Source organism: Pieris napi, chromosome 16 (genome assembly GCF_905475465.1).
Source record: "Pieris napi chromosome 16, ilPieNapi1.2, whole genome shotgun sequence".
NCBI lineage: Eukaryota > Metazoa > Arthropoda > Insecta > Lepidoptera > Pieridae > Pieris > Pieris napi.
The window spans coordinates 3,844,193-3,868,032 of record NC_062249.1 but is presented as its reverse complement, the minus strand read 5'-3'; the positions used below and the strand labels follow the sequence as shown (position 1 = coordinate 3,868,032).

General features: G+C 32.4%; 1 protein-coding gene across 1 annotated transcript in view; it reads right to left on the bottom strand.

Moving 5' to 3' along the window:
- Positions 1-23,840, bottom strand: part of LOC125057141 (heparan sulfate 2-O-sulfotransferase pipe) — a 78,448-nt gene that overhangs the window by 3,341 nt on the left and 51,267 nt on the right. Inside the window, exons 4-7 of the mRNA XM_047660624.1 lie at positions 11,832-11,914; positions 10,742-10,955; positions 8,174-8,312; positions 6,320-6,476 (exon numbers count right to left, since the gene is read on the bottom strand). Of these exons, the coding sequence (XP_047516580.1) occupies positions 6,320-6,476; positions 8,174-8,312; positions 10,742-10,955; positions 11,832-11,914 (593 nt within the window). The remainder of the gene's footprint in view (positions 1-6,319; positions 6,477-8,173; positions 8,313-10,741; positions 10,956-11,831; positions 11,915-23,840) is intronic.

Below are 23,840 nucleotides of genomic sequence, written 5' to 3'. Positions count from 1 at the left end.
CTTTACAAACAACCAATATTTTTTTTTATTACCAATTAGCTACCCCCGAAAACTTCGTTTTGCTTTATTATTTTAATTATGAAAAAAACTCGATCAAGCCCTAATAGGTGACCCAAAATCGACAAAAATACATTACCAATGAAATAAAAATAGCAAACATAAGAAATTAATTAAGAAAAACAAAATTAAAACATTACTCGAATTGTTCCAGCCGTTAGATTTTGAGATTTATTTTTGTTTAGTTAAATCAGATAAAAAGTGCTCTTTTGTCTTTTTTCCGAGATTCAAATTTCGATCAACTCTGTCATTAACATTGACATTTAACAAAAAGGCGGGAAACCATATTATTATGATAGTCTATTAAAAGCGTTTAAATATTATCTATGCAAAAAATTACACGCAACACAGATTAATATTTCGTTTCGGCATGATAATTAAAACATCACTTTTTGCCGCTCAAAACTAATTTATTTTTTAAGTCGCGTGGACCGATGTCCTGTCTAAACACGTGTCAAATATCTCATTTAACAATATACACATTATCTGGTATGTTATTTTTGTCTCTCTCGATAATATTGCCAAAGAAAGAGATAGTATGAAGATTAAAACAAAATCTTGATTCTGTTATTTCTGCACTCCGTCCAATCAAAGTTTTGTGTTGTGTATTGTGTAAACCAGTGATTCCCAAAGTGGTCTATATCGACCCCTAGGGGTCTATGACAACCTGCAAGGAGTCTACGTCAGCGAAAAAAAATTTTTGGGGGTCCATGAAATGATAATGGGGTCCACGATAGTGGATCTCAACACATACACTAATAGTACCTATTTACTTACATCATACTATCTTATAATATCAAAACATATACATTATTTATAAAAGTACCTATGAAGTAAAAAAAAAAAAAAATTATATACGTTTATAAAATTGTGTAAGTTGTAGGATGTTGGTATTCGCTTTGTGGTCGCAATACATATTGAACTTGTAAAAACGAGGAAATTTTTAATTTCTTTTCCATCGTCATACCTAGTGGAAAGGGGGTTCAGCGCTGTTACCAATCTCCTAACGAGAAAAAAAAACAGACTGGACATCATTAGCCGAGGAGATTTAAGATCTTTACAAAATTGACGCCAAATGTTGATAATTTATTATTAAAGCATCAGGTTCATCCTTCTCACTAAAAATATTTACTTATTGCTTATGTTATTTTATTTATAGTTTATTTTATGTTTATTTAATGCTACGTATATTTTACATAACAGATACAAAATTTTATGTTGAGTAGTTTTAATTTAAATTCAATTAATAAATGTATAAATTAACATGTGTTTTTACTTTAAATTTCTAACACTAAACTTCACTACAGTTAGAAATTTACAGGAAATCAATATCAGGTAAGTAAAGGGTCTACCCAACACGGAAAAACATGGCAAGGGGTCTACGACACAACAAAGTTTGGGGAACTCTGGTGTAAACCATATGAATATGACGCAATACTTACTAATGTAAGCTACGCGAACTACATTTACACTGATAAACGATGGAACGGGTAAACTAAATTTATAATAAAAGCTACCAACGTTCATGATTTTATGTCCTATTTCTGAACATAATTATTTTTAAAGTTATTTATATACCTTATACCCGAGTCAAGGCCTTAGGATTTAAGCAACCGTTTTCTTTATAAGATTATAGACAAAACCATAGATAATAAAAGTGATCTTCTTGTTTATAGTTCAGTGCTGGACACTGGTTTTGGGTACACACAGTATGACTTCCGTATGACCAATCCAATCCAAACCTTTAACGAGTAAGTATTTCCTTCTAATAATTAATCATGGTACAGTTATCCTATTAACTACAGACTAGCGTACTTTTCGCAGGATAATAATTATAATTGAATCGAGATAGGAGATCAAACGATCAATACATCTATTCAATCTCCTAATTGACAAGATACCAAACTATTGTCACTGATACAGTAAAAACATAGATAAAAAATACGCTTTATCATTTTAGTAGTCTACGGAAAATCCAGATTGAAATTGTGTTTCTTAGATACAAAACGAAATGATTATATTTTTGGCCTCAGATTTCTGAATCTGTTTCAAGTAAGTGCCTGTGTCAGTGGCACTGACACACGCCGTCGACTTTTTGGGTCTAAGACATGTCGGTTTCATCACGATGTTTTCCTTCACCGTTCGAGCAAATGTTAAATGCGCACATGGAAAGAAAGTCCATCGGTGCACAGCCGGGGATCGAACCTACGGCCTCAGGTATGAGAGTCGCACGCTGAAGCCAGCCAACACTGCTTTACTTCTATTTTTTTTTAAACAAACTTCTAAACACTTTTTTTTAAATAATATTAAAATATGTCATATATAAGTTAGCTGAACATGATTAAACGCTGAAGAAATTTCAAATTGTATTAGTCAAGGAACATTATTTTAACATTTAAAGTCCAATAAGTTTATAACCGACTTTTCATAAATATAATAGCTTTGAAGGAGTATGGATTGTTATTCACCATTTCGTGCTCCTTCTTTTATGAACTAGCTAGGTCTAGTCATAGTTGATCACACTTTGAAATAAATTTTCCTTTAGTTTTATTTATGAATCGATTTCTTTTTGCTCTTCATGTTTGTTTTTTGCCTACGAGGGCTTGTTACATTAAATCTTGTACTTTATTTTTATTAAGTACCATTGTGCCAGTGTGCCGAGTATTGGCAAGCTTTTGTAAACAAGTAAATAAATAAAATAGTGCGACCAAAACCGCAAATTTATAAAAAAACGTGTTGGTCTGATTTTTTGTTACTATCGGCGCTTATATAATCTGCGCTTCCCAAAGCCGTCACCTTTGGTAATTGTTCAAAGCATTTGATATTAAGTAGAGTAGTTCACAGCATCGAAGCCAGTACGTGACTAAATAAATCGCTGGTAACAACAATGAAGAACTCTTTTTAAAATTTTGTTTAAATACAAAAATTTACGAGACCGTGGAACACAAATCGGTCACCATTTCTCCGTCCACCGAAGCGTCGAAAATCATTTTATAATGCTTTAGTTAAAATAAATTAACTAGTGATGAAGATAAAGAGTGTCACCGAATAGAGGAGATACAATAAACATTTGTGTCTAATCCCGTACTAATGAGCTTTAATATGTACGGAATATGTCTAATTTTCATTACGTTTCCTTCAATAAAAGTGCAATGTTTAATGAAATAAGGATAACGGGCAGGCTCATCTGATGTAAAGTGATAATCGCCGCCAATGTAAACTCTCAATGCCAAAAGGCCCGCGAGTGTGCTACCGGCCTTTTAAGAATTGGCTCACTATTTTCTTGAAGAACCCAAGGTTGTATTGGTTCGGATATACCTCGACAACTAGGCGGAAAAAATGAACAAATGGAAAAATTTCTTTTATTTTTCGTTTTATTTTTTAGAAAAGTAATAAATAAATAAAAAAATAATAAACGTAATCAATCAATCATGATAACAATATCATAACAATATTAATGATATCCAAACAAATCGTTTAAGTTTTGATGGATCATATGAAAAACCGCGAATCGATCGATCTCGCCAACACACGACCAATAAAACTTAATTTGTCTACAATCAATATACATCCACACTTTTTGTTAAGAGCAAAAACTGATGCAGGTTTATAATAGAAAAATATAGTTAATTTCATATAGTCGACGATTAAAAAATATGAAATGGTAATTTGTGTATTGGTTTGTAATATAAAATTTTAAAAATATAATATAATTAGAATCAACGAGTGAAAATTACTTCAAACGTTTAAACGTAAAAATTACTTTAAATTCAAACGAGTGACAGTTTAACATATAAATAGTGGCTTACAAATTCCTTTTTTATTTGCACATAGTGATTTATAATAGTACCGGCGCCTGAGAACCATTTTCTGAGAAACATGCAAGTTTACTTTTATAATATTCTCAGGGGCAAAAACCACAACATTAAATATATTTTTTACTTTTACTTTGCACATTTTCCTTAATCATTACACCGGAAGTAAGCTCTGACAGCCTTAATTTACTAAGGATTTTTTGAGTTTTTGCTATCGTTGATTACATTGTAGTGTCGGCACACTCTAGCTTATACTTTCGCTGTGTCAAAATCGTATAACCTGTGGTTAAAAGAATAGCTTGCGCTTCCGACCCAAAGGGAAGATCGACCGATCAATCTAACCGCTGACTGGCCTGAAGGCCCAAGGTTGAGAAGGTGTTTCCTTAGGGGTGAGGGAGCGTTCAAGTATTACGTAACGAATTTTGGGCTCATTTTGTAAAACGTTACGATGCGGGGCGTAGATTGAATTACACGTTATTGTTAATATTATTTTCGACTTTCACCACATAATAGTAACTGAAGAGTCACTAGGTGGTCACGAAACGTTTTACTATACTTGGGTACAGTACTGTACTTGGGTACTGAAAAACGTTACGGCGAGTTACATGGGGGAGGGGGGTCAATAATCTCCAAAAATTGCGTTACGTAATACTTGAACGCTCCCTTAGTTAGTGGGAATAACTATGTTGTAATAACTGTTGTTTCCGGATATCTCGTCGTACGTCGATTTGTAGCCGATGGTTTTTATGTTACACAAACCAAATCACAGGTTGGTGTGACTTAGCGCTAAGTATGAGTCCCATATGTCTTAAACGTATATGCAAGTAATAATTCGCCCTATGCCCAACCATGTAAAAACGAGACTTACCGCTAAGTTTCACACATACGTGTACAGGTGCATATAGCAGGACTAGGGCATCGAGCCCGGGTTTACCCGGACCGAAAAAACCCGGGTTTTCCCGGTTCTGAGGATTACAAAAAAACCCGGGTTTAATTTTCAAAACTCGGGTTTTTCGGGTTTTTTTAATACTTTTGTTATTATTATTTATTAAGTTTAAGCCACTTCGAATGCAATAATAAGTAAATGGAATAAAAAGACGCTTTGATAAATTATTATTTATTACGTAAAAAGTAGCTTCGTTGCTACGTTCCTACCAATAAAACAAGCCTTGCAAGTTAAATTCGCGTTCCGCGCGTCCATCTCAAGACATGGATAGAGTGAAGTGTGAAGCAGTGAAGAGGGGAGGGTGTAGCGAAGCTCGTCGCGCGTTGTGCGGGGTGTTGCCGGTGATTATTTTTTTAATTAAAAGCTTTAATTGATTTAAAAACAGGTATTGTATTTACTGATGACGACTAGAGAAATAAAGATGAGATCCAAAAAATATTGGATGTTATTAAAACTGTCGTCGAGGCGCTATGTCGACGCGATGCAACATTACTTAGAGCTGATGTTTCCCTAAAATTTGCATTGAAGAAAATGGATGAAATGAAGACACCACTAAGTAAAAAATTGCAACTGCATTGAGCAAACGACACGCAAAAAAAAACTAGCTCAAGCTGCAATACTACAGTACTTGACAAATCCGGGTAAATATTTTGAGAACATTCAAAATTAAGATAAAACTGTTTTTGTCGGCCTACAGGTAATGGAATGCTAAACGAAATTGTTAATCTGATTAAACGCACAACCAAAAAACAAAATATACGTCTTGAAAATTTGCTTGCAGACCAAGACCTGCGAGAAAAGACATTCAGTTGTCGACTTTGACAAATGAAGAGGAAGTCCGTTAAGTCAAGCTGTTGCTACTGATAATAATGCTCCTGAAACTGGATCAGCTTGTCCATCAGACGATTTGCTTACTACTGTGAGGGTAGAAATAGCACTCTTCGAAAATGGCGGTACGCGACAGCGAGAGCGTTCCTCTCTTTTTTTCTAAAGCGGTCAGATGGTCAGAGGTTATGTCTCAACTATGTTGTTTAAATAATGTGTCAAATGCATAACTACTTTTTACTTAGTATTTTAGTTAATAATATAAAGACCTAATTATTAAGCAAACGACTGCAATTTTAAAAAGACTAGATTACTTACTAAGTTTTAAGATATATGGAGAAAAAATAAATCTTTATCACTTTTTTAAACATTAAAACTGTTTTTGTAATTTGTAAAGTACTGTTTCATTTATTTAAATTCTTCCTCATCCTTTATATTTTGTATTCATAGTAGGAAATCGATATATAAACGCAGATTAGTGCATTAAAAAAAAATTCAATAAAAAGACCGAAATGCTCGAAAAACCCGGTCTACCCGGGTTTTGATTACTCTTCGACCCGAAAACCCGGGTTTTCAAAATTGGACCGAGTTTCGATGCCCTAAGCAGGACACACACACGTGAGCACTAACCAAATCAAAAATACAATGAATACATTTCATATTTTAAGGTTTTTACCTTTTTAAGCCAAGCTGGATCGGGCAGGGGCAGGTCAGGGAAAGCTCGCTTCCTCTCGACATAGTACCACGGCGCTCTCACATAGTAGTACCAAGATATAACTCTTTCTATCGGATCACGGACCACGTTCACGTAAATTGGTGATGGATAGCCAAACCTGGAAATCGAAATTATCTTATGTCAATGATTTTATTTACTGTCAATACAGTAGTGTATGTAGAATATCGAAAACTAAATTTGTATGAAAATTTTTCGACTCGAACTGTCATTTTCATACAAATTTAGTTTTTGACTTCCTAAATACACTACTGTGTTAACAGTAAATTAAGGCATCTTGACTAAGCCCCCTGGAGTTTGACAATAGACAATACAATGATTCTTACTTAATTAGTTTTGACCACAGACAATATATGACTTCATAACCTTGTGGTTAAAGTATACAATTTCAGGTGCAACAGAATTTGTAAGGCACAGAAGGCTGATCTTCTAGTTGCCATAAAAATCAATGAATAAGAAATGTTTCTCAGTCCCATTAGATACAACAGAATAGTTGAAAGGAGAAAAAAAATTACAATCTCCGATTGTCATCTTATTAAGAATATACAACCTTATCTGATATTATTCAACGTCAGTAAAAAAATTGTGGTTTTTAATTTACATTTACTGCCAGTTCTCAAATCAAGGGCGTGAAACGGACTAGAAGAACTGAGAATAAACTCCGTCGCCCTTTGAAATTGCCAGGGCTTTTATACAAAATTTTAGGAAATTTACTGAACATACTTTTAAAGGAAATCGCAGACGCATTGATGCTTATATATTCAAGTATATAATCAAAAAGCATTACCGCAATTTCAAAATTAGAACGAAACAAACAATTGAATGATTCAGAACGAAATCACGCGAAACATCAATCAATGCAAATCGGTTTAAAATACGTACCGATGATTAATGATTGTAACAGATAACTTCCTCTAATTAAACACAGACTATATGCCAAATTGTTTCATTGTAATCATAGATGTCAATCAATATGACGTGTATGGCGATATTAAGTCTATTACAGTGCTTATTGTTATGAAGATCATTCAAATCAAATGTAAATGGTATTACAATAACTTTATTTATCAGACATATATAGCCCATTGATTAATGATTTATAAATATACTAGCCGTTTCGCGCCCGCTTTGCTGGACGAATTAAAATAAATTTTATGTTTCATTATTTTATTTTTTTTCATATTTTTATTATTCTTCTTTTTAACTTCACGCTAAGAAAATTGAAATATTCGAAAATCGAGTTTTTAACAGATGTTGACGTTTAGAGGTTCTAGGAAGCCTCCCCGAATGTTTCCGCGGTGAAGTCCGTATGGATAAATTTTCATAAAAGTAAAACAGCAATAAAAAAATGAAGGAACGTTGGAATTTAATAAATAAATAGCCATAAACCATCGATACGATCAGTGGTTTAGGCGTGATTGAGCCTCAAACGAAGACCATTTTCATTATATATATATATAGATAGATAAAGAGTGTTTAGGTAACATAAATAATATATATAGGATAAACATTATGTAGACAATATTATTGGAACATAAGGGTGTTGAAAGATATCAAGATGTTTCGTTATTCTAAGTTTCTATAATGTCTATGGTATTTAAAACAAAAGCTTACAAGTGGCGCTTTCGGGTTTAAGTGGGTAAACACAATAACAAGTCCCACATAACCCTCTCGCAATAAAAAAAATCTATACACCGAGCTAAAGTTAAAATAATACGCCTAGTAAATGTTATGTTTTTGATTAAAATAATAGTTTTTTGTGTACTTTAAACTAATTTTATCAAGGTTTTGACATACCGTGTAAAGTTTGTGTAGCAAACATGTTTGATGTAGGAAGCTGGCGGCGTGTGGGCAGAAACTATGCTGGCCAGGATCTGCTGGTCAGCTGGTGCTAGACGAATGGTTTCTACACGTTGTACTGCATCTCGATGAAAGCCTAAAAATATGATAATAAAACTAAAACATTGAAGAGAAAATAGAAGCAAATCACATGGTCTATTTATAAACAACTAGCTGACCCGGCTAACTTCGTTCCGTCTTAATAATAATATCGTTGTTACTTTAGTTTAACTTATTTTAGGATTTCATTAAGGTGATAACTTTTTTTGCAAATAGAGAAATGTTTTATTGCTTGCCATTGCAAAAGAAGAATGGCAGTTTTACACATTAGGCCTCTTCTCTCTATCGCCAATATTGCGATACTGCATGTTAAAGCACTTTCTGCTTTACAACATTTTTTGATGAGGTAACACATGTTTTCGATCAAGATCAAAGCCTGGTTATGCATCTCCTCATTTACCTCAAGTTCGGAATTTCTTGAAGTGACACGAATTCGACGTAAAATGATGCGTAGTTTTGTCAACAAATGTCACCACATGCCGTGTGCATTCGTAAAATTAATTTATTTAATTATTGTTATTCGATAACTTATCCGATATTTTATTACTTATTCTGCTATTCGGAGTGGAGAAAAATCCATCAAAAAAGACATAACTAACATCGGTCCAGCCGATCTCGAGTTATAAGTGTTGTAACAAACACGACTTTCTTTTATATATATAGATTTTCATCACCTGCGATGGAACATGATTTTCTATTTACATTCAAGACCAGTAGCCTAGTGGTTTTATTATGCGGCTCTCATCTCTTAGAGAAGGTTCGATCCCCGACTATGCATCAATGGACTGTCTATTTGGGGATCTAATACTCGCTGGTACGGTAATGGAAAACATCGTGAGGAAACCGGAATACGTTAGACCTAAAAAATCGACGGCGTGTGCCAGGCCCGGAAGGTAACTTGACTATTACAAAAAAAAATTATCAAAATAACTGATATAAAAATTTGAGGCCCAGACCTAAACGGCGTTACAGTCTTTTTTACTTTCTAGATTATTGTACACATTACATCAATTTTCTAAAATTCAAACAACAATTAATTAGAAATACCAACTTTGTCAATAGATGGCGTTAATATATCGTGGTGGTAAAAATAATAATAGCCTTTTAATTTAGATACTTTTACATTTAAACAAATTTCTATTTAAATCTTCATTTAGGTATCTGTGTGCCCTTTTTTAACCTCTTCCAAATCCCGCCATTCCAGCACTGTGCCACTCTCTGTCATGTGTCCTGCTGTTCCTTTAATTTGATCTAGTTCTTCTAAGTTGTCATCCTCTTTTTCGTTGCCGTACCTTGGGCACCAGTTTTCTTCTTTTGCTCCACTTTTCTATTCACATAGATCTATCCACTTTAGTTTTTTTTTATTGTAACATGCGTTACCTTAGTTGTTTTTCTTCCCTATCAACAGTTAAATAAGTTTTTATAAATGGAAAGTAGTTTTCGTGTAAACAATCCATAGATCGTAATATTTTTAAAACAGTAAATGATACATTGTGTTTAGGAGAAATCAAACAAAACTCTCGTATTGTATTTATTAGCTATTGTTGTACTTTAATGCCAATTTATGACCTGGAAAATTGTTTTAACTGCGTGAGAATTACATTAGAAAATCTTGTAATCTTTCTATGGATTAGCAGCAATACTCTGCAGCTCCCAATAGGGACTTCAATATTTAAAATTAACTGACTGAATTTATTTTTAGTACCGCACGATGACAAGGCTGCGACATCAGCGATATTGAGACTACAATAAATTTGCATAAAAAACGTCAGAATCTAAGACAATTTTACGAACAAGTAACAACAACAAAAAACAACGTAGTTTCTTAACCATATAAGAATAATGTCATCAAATTGTCAGTTTTTTGACCTTAACACAAAGTCATTAGTATTGTTCCGTTGAGAACATGTTATATAACCATTACACACTTCTCGCGTCGTTGCCTTTACAAAATATTAAACAATACAAAAACCTTCGAAAAAACAAACGATAATATATAAAATATAATTCATAATTTAATACAGAGGGAACGTTAAAACTTGTGTCGGTATGCTTTGAAATATTGTAAATAAAAATCCAGTGGCGCTACAACTCTATATGATTCTAGGCCTCAGACAGCATCCAATTCTTTGACCATTTTTGGATTGTTAAGGTACACCAAGTTAAGGTACACTGTACGATTGTGACATAGACAGAGAGTCCATTGGCGCACAGCCGGGTATCGAAACTGCGACCTCAGGGATGAAAGTCGCACACCAAAGCTACTAGGCCAACTTTAAAACATTGTAATATATAAACACAAAAATTAAGTAAGAACTGAATAACAGAAAAGCAAAGACTTGGTATTATGTAGAAATTCCTTAAATAAATAATAATTTATTAATATATATATATGATAATAAATATTGAATTCCCTGCGAAATCAATTTGGGTTTTACAAATACTATATATGACAATGTAACTTACCGAATTGATTACGAATAGCCAATCTTCGCAGGAGTTCCATAAACGTCTGACTTCCGACCTTGGGCACACGGTTAAAGAACAAAAGCTCCACATCTGATCTTGCTGTGTTATTCAACTCCCATGGATCGGGGAGAATTTCTTCGTTCAACTCTTGCAACACCTCCTCGGAACGTATAATCTCTGATTCGAGGGTTCTTTGCGGTTTCGGGCGTTCCTGTACCGAGATAAAATTTCTCTATTAGAGATCTATAAACTAAGTATATATTTCCTACAACAAAGTAAGAGCCATGCTTTGGTCCAATATACGTTTGAAAGGCACGTCAAGCGTACATTTTGTTGTTATTATTTTATTTTGCTCTCATGTTACATGTAAGGCAATCAGATACTTATTAAAATATATACAAAGAAAGGATTGTCTTATTAAGTGGCAGCTAGGTGAGGGGTACTGGGTTCGATTCCCGGTTCGAGGGCAAGTTTTAATTTAATTTAAATTTGTTCTCGGCCTTTGGGAGGGTTGTGCGGTACCGGACGAGTGCCTAAACCGTACATGTCCATGTGCCATGTCCTCACATGGTCGAATTTCTAAGGCAAAAAGCACGAATTATAAAAATCTTATACTTGACGCTGGCTAAATGCACAAAACGTGCCAGAGCCATAAACAAAAAAAAAGGATATATATGAATGTAAATAACAAGAAAAGTTAAGAAGGCGCAACGCTAACTATGCAATTTCCTCACAATTCAGTAGCAATATCATAGCACACGACTCACAGGGGACTTAGTATTGAAGAAGTCGCATTTGTGTCTTTACGTGATTAGACAATTTGAACGTGAACTTTGTAAAACATTAATTTAAAATTTAATACCTTTCTCTTGTATATGTATTTCTTATTTTTTTCGCATTTTAATAGTTTTATCACGAAATAATATATATTAACCGTACTAAATATGTCAATCACTTGATCTGTGGAAATTGTGGCAATAGGCAAAATATAGAAAGTTATCTGAACGGTTTTGATAAGCTGTAATATCCATAAACAGTAAGCTCATTAATGTGTTATTTAGATCGCTATTATCATAAAATGACTCACAACGCCGGTGTTCCTGCGCAATGCCTCCAAAGCCTCTTTATATTCCTGCGCCGACGCATACGCTGTGCGGTCCGTCTCGATTTCTGTAAACGATACAATGTAAATTAGAATACGATAAATTTTATACAAGTAACTCGTGCGAACCAATTTTTTACAACTTTTGTAGACTTTTCGTTCCAAAGAAAGGACCCAGTGGAAACGCTACAACGGTTTAGTGATCATTTATTTTTTCTAATAGGTAAGTAGGTGGTCAGCCTTATGTGCCTGACACATGCCGGCGACTTTTTGGGTCTAAGGCATGCCACTTTCCTCACGATGTTTTCCTTCACCTACGACGATAAGTAAAGTGGTCGGTGCAAAGTCGGGATTCAAACCTACGACCTTAGATGGATAAATGTCGCACGCTGAAGCCAACAGTGCTCAGTATCGCAAAAAAACCGTATAACCCCTTATCTTATCTTTCTTTCTTACCTTATCTTACAATGGTTAAATGTTACTATACAAAATCTCAAGAACAGTGCAATTTAGCTACTAAACTTTAATGGCCAAAACCACAAATGAAGTAATTATATGACTCTGAAAGAACCTATGTTTTAATAGACCTAAAACTTATTAAATTCTCGTATGAAGTATTTTTATGACCACTAAACAATAACTTAATAAGTGACTGTGTACTGCGGAATATTTAATGCGGAATTAAGTGTTTCTATTCCTTCCTGAAAAATTATTATTACTGAAACAGATACAATACTACAGATGTGTTACGAATTTCAAACGATATTTCTAAGGTAATAATAACTCTATGAATAGAGGTGAATACACTCATAGCCATCAAAGCTACTCATAATGCACTACTTAAGTTTCGAAATTAGATGCGTAATTTATGGATTACAAACCAATAATTTGCTATACAAAGTCGAGAAAATTTTGAATTAAATCATTTAAAATTGCTCTTAGTTCAGAGATAATGGATGCTTTGTTGAGCGATTAAGGATTTTTTGTATCTTCATATGAGTAATTTTTAAATTTGGAACATTTTGCATTCAACGTTGTTTTCTATATCTTCAAATGAGTAATTTTTGAATTTAGAATATTTCGCATTCAGCGTTGTTTTCTATATCTTCAAATAAGTAATTTTTGAATTTGGAACATTTTGCATTCAGCATCCTTTTTATAGCTTCGAATGAGTAATTTTAAATTTGGAACATTTTGAATTCAGCGTGGAAAGCTTGCGTGAATAAGTATCGTGCCTTATGCCAATATTATTTAGTGTTATCGTCTTAAGATTCTTATTTATTAAAATTTATTAAATTTATATTAGTTTTAATAATAGAATGTCATTGACTAACTTTATTGAGAAAAATTAAAACTCTTGGAACTAGAATTCATTTACTAGACTTGATACCTAAACCAATCAGTAACCAGAGTATCTATGAAAAAACACGTCGTAGTTCGAGGAACTCCTTTTTTCATAATTTCCTCTGAAATGGTCAAAAGCAAGGAAACTGCACGTACGATTCAAGCGAGACAGCCAATTAGAAACACTTTTTATTAAATCATCCAATTTGATTTTCTTGTCTCCTAACCAACAAAAAAGTCGCACGACAACTGTCCACGACTGTAGGCTGATGACTCCCGAACTAATCGGTTAGTCCGATTATGTGAATCCGAAATTATTTTCACTTCTTAATGTGATTTTTAAACTGATAACTTTTTTATATATAATATGAATTTAAGCAATTTCAATTTATTTGTGACAATATTGTGAGTATGTTAGTCTTTCAAAGTAAACAAAATATTTGGTCTTAGACCACGCGGTAGCTATAAGGATTTTTGAAGTTATACTTCTTTAGGCGCGTTATGAAAAATTGATGAGAGTGAAATTTTACGATGCGCGCGCCAGTGACACTAAATTAACAGAATGAAGTTGCCCACGGAAGATGCTACGGCATTGGACATAATTTAAAAACAACATTCGAATAATAATATAATTTATGTTATACTTAATGTAAGAGAATAATAATAAATATTTATTTATTTAATTTATCAAATGTAAACTAAACTTTATTGACTATAATGACTCCTTTTCCAGTCTTTGATTATTTAATTGTAATTAATTATTTGCATGCAATCAAAAACTATTTTTAATAATGCCAAAGAAGTATAACGTCTTACGCGCGTAGATAAGTACAAACACCCTTTTTTTAATGTTTAGAAGAGAGATCCCTTGGCCTATGACAGAGATATTTGAAGCCTACAATATTTGATAGTGCTACAAGAAGCCCCGCCACTTATCCGACAATATTCTTTAAATATTTACAGGCAGGATGCAGTACGACCTCCCTCTCTTAGGGTGACTATAGGGTGCAGTGACTTATTGTTCCTAGATTTGAATAATCCACAAAGTCATATATCCACATAGTAGTTTTACAAAATCCCAATTTGACACAAACGAATCTGGCATTCTCATTCAAAAGTAAACTCCATTGTAATCTTTAATAAAGTCAACATACTTTTCTAAGTATTTCTACGGTGGGTCGTCTAGTTGAGATGAGGTTATCAATCACAATTTTACGATCCATGACATCGCAAATCCATGTATCACGAGTTTAAGGTACTCAACGTTCGTATCATAACGGTGTTGCCATCAATAAATTTCTCCAATGCACGTTGTAAATCTCGATTTAGTTCCGTGTGTCGAGATTCATGAGGACGTGAAAATTATCTTTCTATAATCGATAATATTTCAAATAATACTAACAAGTAAGTAAAGTTACGAATGGTTTTTCTAAGTCAAAGGGTGTCTGTGCAATTCATTGCTACACGAGATTATTTGCGTGTAGTAAAACCGTTACAAATGCCTCGTCTATAATTAGGACAACAAGTTACAACTGAAATTACGATTGATGACTTAGAATAAAGCGAGGCTCAATAAAAAACGGAAACACATATTGAGTGCGCACATAATAAGGTATTCGGAAGTTCGCAAAAACTACATCTTCATTTCGTATTGCGGCTGAGAAAATAAATATAATTCGTTTTAACAGTGATGGAAATAACGTGGTTTGATATGGAATCATTTCATGGTGAAAGTATTACTACATTTATTCTACCACAGAGCAGAATTAAGCTTATCTAATGTAAGTAATGTAGATAAATAAAACACTTTCAAAGTAGTGCCTAACAAGTCTTATGAAATAAACATATTGCAAAATAGTCGCAATAAAAGTGAACAGTGCACTTGCTTCAATTGTCACTTATCACTTGATAAATGAGCGGTTGTTGGTTGTAACAACCCATTCAATAACAGTTAATTAACTGCTTAGTAATTACTAAGACACACAGAATACTTACTGTGAGATTCAGGAACGAGACTGTTTTTTGACATACATAATTCGTTTGAATCTCACCTTTAGAGTCCCCCATAAGGACTCTCGAAGTCCTACTCCGATCCAGATGAAATCTCTTAAAGCCCTCACTCCCGCTAGCATTGTAAGCCAAAGACCTTGGACAAACAATATGTAGAAAAAAAGAACGCAAGTTCTTTATTTGAATTAAATATAGCGTTAAGAAATAATAGAGCATTCTATTATTTATAATCCATGAAACCTTACAAACAGACCAAAGATCCTCAACCCTATTACCCCAAAATCCGCCTTCAGCGACATTTATTAGTAAAATACGGTACAGGCCATTTTTACCGTGCATTTGCTATATGATTCATTACCTAATTACAGTGGGTATTATGAATAGAATTTGTTCTCTTACAGTATCCGGCATTCGAAACTGTGCCATGAACAATGGGCATGCTATTACTTCAATAGTCTCGTGTAAACTATGAAGTAAATATAATTCTCAGAGTTCATTATCTATGGTTTATTTGACATGTGTACCTATTAATTATTGTATGAATTTCTGTTTCTTTTTTGTGTATTTAAATTGCTCAATCTTAGCAAAACTTATTTTCGCTGTAATAATTTAAGTTATACATATAATTTTTTTAATTCTATTTATACCCCTACATAAGCAATGTTATAATACGGGTATGTGTTCTTTACTAAAATCGAAAACGAAAACCATATTTAACACACATTAAACAGAATATAGGAATCTTTTTAGAGGATTAACAGGCAACATTTTTCTGACGCTATCTATGGGTTGTTAATCTACGGCTCTATCAAATCAAATTCCAATGTTGTCAACTCCAGACTAAAAATGTTATTGGTACCGGTATTATTAATAAACGTATGGCTATTATTATAAAAATATTATGTTTACATACAGGTTTTAAGCGGAGCCTATAGGTAATATTTTTACTTTGTCGTATTGATCGCAACAATTTAATTTAAGTTTTATCCATAGACAATTTTGCCGCACAAATATTGTTTTGGCGGACTGATTGATGGAAACTTAACATACAAAACCCTACTTTTATAAACTTATAAGGCGACATAATTGCTCCCCTCACACTATAAAATGGATTTTTGTTTAGTTTTCTGTAATTTGATTTTTTTCTTTGATTAGTAATTGTTTTCTTTTTTGTAATGTGTGTTGTAGGTTATGATCTCTATATATTTGTAAGTCATGTTTGCCTTTAAGTGCTTGTCACACTAAAAATTGTATTTTGTGTTTGTTTTTACCAATGTGCCAGTGTACCGAGCGTTGGCAAGCTTTTTCTCAATAAAAAAAAAGACATGTAATTGTTATTATTATATATACCTATATTAATTCTAAGGAATTTTGATTGTTCAATACTAACATGTAACAATGTATTGAATAAATAAATACTTGACGAATTGTAAACTTCCTCCTTTTTTTTTTGAAGTCGGACAAATAACAGGTGCAGTAATGTAGGTTGTAATGATATTAATAAGCCTGTCACGCATATATAATTTACTTAAAATATTCTATTCGTTATTTCGCTTGCGTGATACATCCTAATGATGAACATTCGTTACTTAATGATAACAATTTGGGAACGCCAGCCGAAAAATATAACCGTTTAGTACCACGCCCCGAATCTCTTCATTAGTTATTTTTAGGAATTAAAAAACATAGATTTTTCAAAAGTATGTTGTTTTAAAATGAATTCGCGTATGCTATTTGAACATTCAAAATCGTTCTTCGTACTTTGTTTTTGATTATCTACAATTATTTAGCTTTACAAAATTACTTTCCAGTATATTAAAAAAACTAAACCATATCAGTAAATAGTAAAAATACATAGTAGTTTTGATGTATGAAAAAGGTCTCAAATTTAAAAATGTTATTTCATATTTGTATTTAAGAATAAATATTCTACAAGCATATTTATTATTATAAATTAGTGATTCTAACAAACTGTTTATAATAATAATTGTGCAATTTTAAAGTCATCTATCAAACAGAATTGAATATGTTATTTTATAATTGTTTATTTGTATATAAGAATAAAGATCCTACAAACTAAATTATTATTAAGAACTTAACAATGTTATAAGTGAGACTTTATGTATATTATATATAATATCGTAATATATAGAAAATTTTACTTAAGAACACTCAACAATAACGCTTGGCTATTAATAAAAGGGTTATTTTTTGCTGTCAGCGTGTACTCATCAGTAGTTCGACCAGTATATTAACATAAACAACGCAGGCCTGTATATGGGAACCGCGAGATATCTAGGGACAATGTAAAAACCCATTTCAATTTGAACATTCTGTGCTGGCTGTTTTTGTAGCACTACAAATGTCTTGCAATGGTTCCGGTAGCAGGCGTGACGATTTGTTTTTTTGGAAATTCATTTGTTTATATCTATTGTTTTGTTACTTTTGGAGGCCAAATACTTACAAACTTCATATACTAAATCTGATATTATTCATAAAAAATTGTATAAGCGTCGGATATCGAAATTGAAAAATAACGATTTTTACGGACGTCTTCGCTTACGATAAAATGAGTAAGAGAGTAATAATATCTTTTTGTAAATATTTTAGTCTATTATTGTTTAATGATGGGTCGATTTTTTATTGTTGTGTATATTTTGTTTTGCATGTGTAATAAATGGTAACAGTTGCCACAGTTCTCTGTAATGGTAGCTTATTTTGATAAAAATAAATTAATCTTTTTTTCATAACAGCCTGAACACAATTTGTTAGAAAAGGACAAAAAAATACATAAATACTAGCTGATGCCCGCTACTTCGTCTGCGCAGGATTAGTATTACGAGTAACTTATACTCAGCATTGCATAGAAAAAAACGACTAAAGATATTGACCATTTAAGATAAACATTTCTATCATACATTACATATGTGTAACTCTAGCGGTTTTGGCAGGTCACACAGAATAGCTCGCTGATGGTATATTTTTTCCTACTTACTTGATGTTTTGGATAATTCACACAATATCTTTATAATTTGTAGCCTATGTGTTATTCTGATGTATAAGCTATATTATTGTAAAGTTTCATTACAATCCATTCAGAAGTTTTTACGTTAAAGAGTAGCAAACATCCATCCATACTTACAAACTTTTGCGTTTATTATATTAGTAGTATAAATCCTGTAATGATTTGAAAGAAAAACGACAAATTTAATATAATACAGCTATATACAATCAATTCATATTAAAACAATTAAGATACAGCAATGTGCGTTATGTAACGTATCATATAATTTGCTCTGAGGGCTCGACAAGTCAGGATGTTGACACAACTTTTTTAAGCTTTAATTAAGTTGGATATAAGCTTCTAATGAGTTGGCATTTATATAACGATGATTTATCTAGCTTATAAGGGACGGCCTAGATTAGAAATACGTTTAATAGAATTACTTCTAAAAAAGTTTATACAACATCAAAGTTGTTGTCATGGTTACCTTATATAAGATTCTCTTTGTTACAACAATAAGAATAATAATAATAATAATAAATAATTTGGCAATCGTATTCAGTGAGGGACTTAATGACAGAGTTATTTTATTTTGATATTTAGATGTTACTGACCCTCAGTTTTCACAATGTATAGATAAAGTACCAAATAGCTATGCAACACATAAATTATTTGGAACATAAATTGTGCTATTTGACACTTCATCGACTCATAACTTATGATGGACTTTATGTGACGAATAGCGCTATCTGACAGTCGTGAAACGCAACAATAGTGTTTATCCTACCAATGAGTAATAAATAGCTAATTTGGAACTTATGTAGAACTTATCCGTACATTGTGAAACAGACCCTTAAAGTAGCATTGAAGAAATTTAACGATATTTCAAATCCAATATCTACTGTCCAATAAAAGTTCATGGGAATGATCCGAATGGAAGTCGTACCTACTTATTGCTAAGTGAAACCCTGAAATTTACTCATAATGTTCTCTCATTTTCCGCTCCTACTAGATCCATTTCTAGTACCCATTACAATTATCTTGTAAATATTTTTTTAAATTATAATAGTAACCAAGCTATGTACGGAGCTTTGAGCAAAAGCTGAATTCTTATATGTGTATAGATTTTTTTCTTTGCAGCCTATTAGTTGAACGACTGTCTAGATTAGAAAATAAGAACAAAATTATAATTTATCCACGGTATACAATAATACTTTTAATGGTTAAAATACGTAATACAGTGTTCAGTTAACAGCTTTAATTAAATTTTTTAGACTACTTGTTGAATTGTACTGTACAATTTATTTAGTTCCGAGTCGCTGACATCATGCCCTTGCAATTTTGGGGCACGATGTTATGGCATCATCCTGGCATCGCATGACTACACTTAGAAATTCTAGGGCGCGGTAATGACATTTAAGAAACGTGACTTCAGACTTCCTGACTCTATGGAACAGCCTTTCTCAAGAAAGATTACCTTTTAACAGACTCGACTTTTCTAATAAGATTTTAATTCAAAAGCTAAATGGGAAAATATTAAAAAAAATTGTTTTGTATAAAATTTTCACGACGATAAAACGTATATACATATTACATACACTAATATATACTAACGGCAAGTTATGTATTATAGCCTATGTTACTCAAGGATGGAGCATAAATGTAAGATTCTAATGATGAAAGTATTTTTCAATTCAAGCCAGTTCCAGTATATTATGGTTCGAAATTTAACAAAATATTGTAACACTAAAAATACGTACCTAAAGGTATTGTTATAAAGTTATACAAAAATTATACGATCATCTATATAAATAAAAATGAATCGCCAAATATGTTGCTAAGCGAATTACTTGAAGACGGCTGGACCAATTCAAGAAACTCTGAAGAACTTTTTTTAATACTTATTTTGGAAGAGCGAATAGTCTCTATGGGGTAACATAGCAAAATGTTCCATATTTTAGTACATGTACATATGTAGCTACGAAAGAGGCTAAGTAAAAAAATCATATTAAGTTCGCGGGGGCAGCAGCTAGATTTTTATAAGCTAAAATCATATGTTATTTATTCAAAAGCTTTCCAAAAACGCTAAATTGCTTTCCAAATTTTGGATTGTCGTTAAAGCTTGATCTACGGTCAATTTATATAAACTCAGAAAAACCCATTTAAAATTAAATTTCGTATACGGATACTTTTATTATTAAAGAATCTATAATACAATCCTTAAACGGCATTATTTCAAATATATCTCAGTCAGCGATACATTAATATTTAATACAAAGATTTTTTAACATATTTTTTTATCTAAATTGGCACCGTTGCAAGCTGTAGGTGTAATTTTTATTAGCAACTTATTGCAGTTCAATGACATTATAAAATCTATTTAACATATTTGGTGAATTATTTTAAGTTATATTAAACAAATGTTATTTCTCTTTATTTTGTAATCCTACAGCTAACATTAATTAATATAACAAAAAGAAATAACTAACCTTAAAATATAATATTAAAAAGAGTCCCTTTAGGCAAGGTTCCGAGGATACTGCCAGCCACTTTGAATAGCTAAACTAATTCTTTGTTCGAGGTAGCTGCCAGCTCTTCGGTCTCCTGTGATGTCGACTAACCTTTTTGCTTTTTCCTTAAAAAAGCCTTATAGCGCTAGGTTCCACGGACCAAGGGTCTCGATACCGAATGGGACAAAATCATATTCGGAGCCTAGACCCCTGTATTTGCATGCTTTAAAGAAATTATACTTAGAAATATTTGCTAGTGCATAAGAGTTATGTGAAAAATATTTTTAAATCCGTTGGATTTGATAATTTTTTTGTGTCATTCTTCAAAAAATTCTCAATTATAAATTAATCGGAGAATATACAAAAAAATACTCCGGAAACGATTTATTATATACAGATTGCAAATTATTTTCAACTTGACGGTAAATCGTCTACTCTAAGTCTTAGTAAATGTCCTAAGGCCCATAAAGGAGTCACGACTGGACTACGACAGGTTCGGTCAATGACCCCTAGACAATGGGAACAAGGAAGTACAGATTTTGTTATTACAAGGTACTTAATTGGTGGTTTATCTTGGATATTACGTTATTACGTGAAATGAAAACACTTATAAAATCTCTGGAATGCAAAGCCGTCTTGATGAATTATGGAATAGACATTTGAGTTATTTACTAAGTCAACAATAATTTAATCAAACTACAAATTTAATTATTATTAATAAATAGTGGTATGGTAAAGCTCTGACGGCTTAGAAAGCTTGACTCCCGAGCTTTCTATGAAGTATCGATAGGCAATCTCGTTTGCCGTGAAATCATTGCTCTATGGTTAGCTATTATCCCAAATCTTAGAAAGTTAGTAATCTAGACTTTCTAGAGCTAGGTTATCGGATTTCTTTTGACAGAAATAGAACATACCTATTACCTATACCGATATATCATTCACATCGTAAAAACAACGTTAAGACTTAAGACATAGACATAACATTTATTACTAACGAAATACACAAAATAATAATAATAAAAAAAAAAAGAATAACTAACAAAAAATATTTTTTTTTGCATTAAGGTACGTTTCGTAAGTTTTTGTTTTTTCTCGTTGCAAAGGATGACTCAGTTTTAACTAACTTTGTTTACAAAATAAAAGTTATACTTATTATAATATGTCGTTATTACGCTTTATTCCTCAAAAAAAACGTCAGAAAAATCACATAATCGAAAACATCAAATTTTAATTTTGTACCAAGGTAGTTCTGGTGCAATTTTTCAAGGCAAGGATGAATAGCCAAGATTAACACACGCACTAACAATTACATAAAATATAAGTAAAATATGAAAATAATTATTCACATTATTTTTTTTTTTAATTGTATGGCCTGTCAACAAGACCTTTAAGCCAATCTTTTTCGCATATCCAAAAAGCATAGAGCTCGATTATTCCGCTTTATGTATTTACATGTATAAATAAAGCGGAATCATCGAGTAAGGAAATGCGCAAAATGAGCGCGCACGTGCCCTCTAGCGGTAGTCACCTCACGGCACAAATGCATCTCCATAAATAAATACATTTGTCTGCGGTGTCTTTGAACAATGGAACTTTATTTACCAGATTTGATCAAATTCTGATTGAGTAAAATAGCGCCCTCCTTGAACCTCAATGTCATAATATAGGTCAGGAACAAGGTCACGTGACAAAGCGCGAGCTAATGTCATTCCTATACAAATTCGTTTAGCGTTACGCCTGTCAAAAAGTTGTTCTTAAGCCCCTGTTGCTGAAACACCACAAACGTACTTTAAATCTAATGCAAACAGAGATATAATATAGATATATGGTTTTGGCGCTACCTATGCTAGTATATATATGTGGTTTCCCAAATGACTTTATGACCTTTTAGGCTCTTAAATCCATAAAATTGGCACAGAACGTTATTTGTGTATTATTTTACGCGTCCCTTTACAGTAGGAGATTTTGTCATAAGTAAAATATAATATAGTTGTGTCAAACAACAGCACCTGAATAGGAAATAAAGTTTGTAGTCGTGTAACTAAATATTAATAGATAATAGTGATGACAGATTATTATAAAGTATAAGTTTACTAAATAGAATATAAAGATAAAAATATAACAAGTTTAGCAACTTAGAAAACAGTTTATATAATCGCGCATATCCTTTTCTTTATTGATCATGATTACATGGACCTAAGTTACATCAGACATATGCAAATTAGTCTTCCTAGGTAATGTATATTATCATAGATTAAGGCAGAACCTCTGGCATTATCCCACTATTATCTTTCATGAATGTTGTTACAATAGCTGATTTATATTTCCGAGATCCCCACGGGGACAAATTTCAGTCCATTTCGATTTAGGCGTGATTATTTCCATTTAGTTTATTAAACGTATTGCAATAATGTGACCGTACATTTGAGGTCCGTGGGTCAATTATAGCACAGCACTACTAAACTTTTAAATGAATTTTACTCGTTGGAGAATTGGAATTAGAAACTTCGAAAATTCATATATAATAAAATTTGTTTACTTTCTACTCTTAACTCTAGTCTGTGGCTGCGCGGTGACACGGGTTTTGGCGCCAATATATTTAGTTGTACCAACTGTAATTCATAGATACAAAATTACTTTAAGAAACGGATAGATGTTGAATGCGGAGTCTTAGTGGATTAAATTATACTTTCTGAGACGTTTCTTATGGTATGGCAAAAGCACTTTCATACTAATCGTGGTACTTCTATATAGCTTTTTTGACAATGATGGTACAGCATCCTCTAGCACGAGATTGTCGTCAAGAGAGGATAACAACGTTGTATAAAAATATATAAACGTGCTGAGAGGGTGAGAAATATATTAACTTTAATTGTTAACTTGGCATTTCTTTTTTTCATCATGGCAATACGGCCAGTATTGACTGACCTTTAAAAAAAAAATTCCTTTTTCAAATTAACTATTTGATTTTGTTACTATGTAAACAAAATTTATTGGAATTTGGCAAAGACGGTTTATATAAAATGCATGACTCAAGTCCATATCGAAGTCGCATATAAAAGCTAATTTAGGTGCATCCAGAGCGTGTTCACAAATAGTTTCTTGCTAAGTGGAGCGACATTATTT